Source organism: Daktulosphaira vitifoliae, unplaced genomic scaffold (assembly GCF_025091365.1).
Source record: "Daktulosphaira vitifoliae isolate Bord-2020 unplaced genomic scaffold, ASM2509136v1 Scaffold_884, whole genome shotgun sequence".
Taxonomy (NCBI): domain Eukaryota; kingdom Metazoa; phylum Arthropoda; class Insecta; order Hemiptera; family Phylloxeridae; genus Daktulosphaira; species Daktulosphaira vitifoliae.
In genome coordinates this window covers 1-3,190 of record NW_026100445.1, presented here as the reverse complement: position 1 = coordinate 3,190, position 3,190 = coordinate 1, and the positions used below count along the sequence as shown (strand labels likewise).

At 32.2% G+C, this 3,190-nt stretch overlaps 2 protein-coding genes across 2 annotated transcripts; one reads left to right on the top strand and one right to left on the bottom strand.

Moving 5' to 3' along the window:
• Positions 1-1,235: 1,235 nt before the first annotated feature.
• On the bottom strand, positions 1,236-2,469 carry LOC126909681 (uncharacterized; the record flags this gene model as incomplete). Its single annotated transcript, XM_050692114.1, has 1 exon — positions 1,236-2,469. A coding segment is annotated over one exon (828 nt), but the record flags the coding sequence as incomplete, so codon positions are not given.
• A 4-nt stretch (positions 2,470-2,473) lies between these two features.
• On the top strand, positions 2,474-3,182 carry LOC126909682 (uncharacterized; the record flags this gene model as incomplete). The annotated part of the gene is made up of 1 exon (XM_050692115.1): positions 2,474-3,182. A coding segment is annotated over one exon (618 nt), but the record flags the coding sequence as incomplete, so codon positions are not given.
• Between the last annotated feature and the right edge of the window lie 8 nt (positions 3,183-3,190).

Below are 3,190 nucleotides of genomic sequence, written 5' to 3'. Positions count from 1 at the left end.
TTTTTTTATTAATTTTTTTTGGAAATTAATACTTACTTTTATGTAATTGTTTTTTTATGATGTTTAATAAATTATGAATGTAATCGTTTTTTTATGATGTTTAATAAATTATGAATGTAATCGTTTTTTTATTAAGTTTAATAAATTATGAATGTGTAATAATTATGAAGATTAATAATAAAATAAAAGTAATAATAAAAGTATATTATTTTTTTTTGTAAATAAATACTTACTTTTATGTAATCGTTCATAACTGAATAGATAGCATCACATACTTCAGGTATCATATTTGAAATTGATGCTTTGGAAACGCGGAACATTACTGACAGTATTCTAGAGTTTGTTCCTGAGGCCAAGAATGCTAGGGTTAATTCTAACTTTAGCCTGGCAGATAAAGCTGGGCGCATAAAAGTGTCAGTACGGCTTATGATTGGACTTATCTTAAGCAACAACTCTTCAAACTGTTCGGGTGTTAGCCTTATAACAGACTTAAATTCAAGTGGATCATTGTCTCTAAGTTCTCTTATAATTGTTTCTGATGCTCCATATTTCTTTTTATCCATCCAATTTCTAACCCAAACTTTTCTTTTTCTCTTCTTCGATTCTTCTTCACATATCTCCAACAGCTCGTCACACAATAGTGTAGTAATAGAACACACTGCTTTTTTAAATGTATCGNTTTTTTTTTTTTAAGTCCACGCGCATGGTTTTATTATGCGCAGTGATTCATTTCTGCTGATACGTATTATGAACCTTAATTATATGGTGTATTATGTATTATTATTAAGACACTATTTTGCAATTACCCTATTTTTATCAAGGAATAATTTTCTTTTTTCACATATATGATGTATGAGACTATGAGTTTATCTTTTGAATTGTGGTTCATCTATGATAACTATGATGTTCATCGTTAAATCGCAGTTACTAATATATTTATCAAAATTAAATTTATATTTTTATTTTTAATATTAATTTTATTTTAATATTAATTTTAATTTAAATTTACAGTGTGCCACTTATAATAACCTGCTAAATTTTTTTTTAATTATTCTATAATATAAAAACAATTATTATAATTAGATTATTAATAATTTTTGTGTATAACAGGGGTGTATTTGAGAGAGATTGGCCTCTCCTTGAACAAGCGCTAGCAATATTTTTTTAGGCAACTTCTAATATATAAGGACTGAATGTCCATTTTTTTTCATCAGTACTTTAATTTTAGCAAAAAAATTTCTATAACATGTTTAACAAAGTAAAAAATATTAAATTTCCTCCTAAAATAATTTTTGAATAGGCCTAAAGGGAATACCTCATTAAGAGGCTTCAACCTTATACCCAATACATTTTACTATATTCTCTTTTTGAATTTTCCTGATTTTAATAATAACATTTTTAGCTATAGTTTTCTATAGTTTTCACTGATTCTGAAGTAATATTTTTTGTGAAAAACACTTATCGTGCCCGGCGTAGCCGGGTACTTCTACCGGAATCAGTGGCCTACTTATGATGACGGCCCGAAGAGACTTACGCGCCGAAGGCGCGTAAGGCTCGAAGGGCCCCGGGTCTGGGGCGGAGCCCCAGCTAGGCGGAGCCTAGTGTATATTTATATAAAAAAAAGTGATTGATAATTAATTACTAAATCATTCTGTCTTGCCATTCCACTGACCACTCTCCATTAAAATAATCCTTATATCTGTCTCTCACTTGTTGTGCGATTTTTTTCGGTCTATTGTTAATTCGTGTCCGTAAAATACTTGGCAGCTGAGACAATTCAGATCTCCACTCCCCTTGTATTATTGTAGCATTGACAATGTCTTCGTAGTCATAACTATTTGGTGGTGTGTAAGTGGTAGGTGAAGTTAAGCGTAACCAGTTATGTATGGCACATGCAGCTTTTACTATTTTTATAGTTGTTGGAACTTTTACTGCCATTGGTTGTTGAAAAATACGAAACCGGCTGGCCAATATACCAAAACCGTTTTCTACAATTCTTCGTGCTCTACTGGTTCTGTAGTTATATATTTTTTCTTCTTTAGTCAGATTTACCTTTGAATAGGGTTTCATAAGGTAGGTTTTTAAGGGGAAGGCATCATCCCCCACCAGTACTCCTCCTTTTGGTAGTAACGAATCATTTTCTAGTAAAGGATATAAATCACAGTACTGAAAAACACCACCATCAGCATTTCGCCCATAAGATCCGACATCAATGTATCTGAAGCAATAGTTGTGGTCGACTACACCAAGAAGTACAATACTGTTTGTACCTTTGTAGTTATAGTATTCACTCCCTGAACTTGGGGGTGCTTTAATTACTACATGTTTTCCGTCTATGGCTCCGCAACATCCAGGGAAGTTCCACTTTTCATTAAATCCAAATTGGATTTCTTCCCATTCCTTTAAATTTGGCACCTGAAAAACAGTAGAAATTGTAATAATTTGTAACAGTCTGAAATATTTAACTTTTTAGGGAACCATAACTCAAGACACTTTGACCCAAGACACTTTGACCCAAGACACTATTCATGAACAAGATGATGAAGCTGTTCCTGTTGACGATTTGACTAATGCAAGAGAACAGTTAGTAAGTACCCCCGGAAGTGATAAAAAATTAAAAGTAAATAAAGGTCAAAAAAGAAGATTAGACGTCATAACCAATGCCGTCCACGAGTTAAAGAATCTAAACGAAACAATTAATAGTCCAAAAACATCTATTCAGGATGATGAGTGTGATGTCATGGGAAAACATATTGCTATACAACTACGGGAGTTACCCCCTTACGATAGGGTATTGGCAAACTTTGAATTACAAAAAGTTCTGTTGAACTATCGGTTGAAAAATATGAGAGAGGTGTCACCATCGACTTCATATAGCCGTCCTAGCAGTGTTGCTTCTAATTTTCAATTGAACCCATATACACCACAAACCCAAACCAGTGAAGAAAGTAGTAGCCGCCCTAGTAGTGTTGCTTCTAATCTTCAATTGCACCCATATACACCACAAACCCAAACCAGTGAAGAAAATAGTACGGCAGATATCATACATGCAGCTTTGGTGAGCTCTGATATCAATAGTGATTTTTATTAATAGTATTTTGGTTTTTTTTTTTTTTTGGAAATTAATACTTACTTTTATGTAATTGTTTTTTTATGATGTTTAATAAATTATGAATGTAATCGTTTTTTT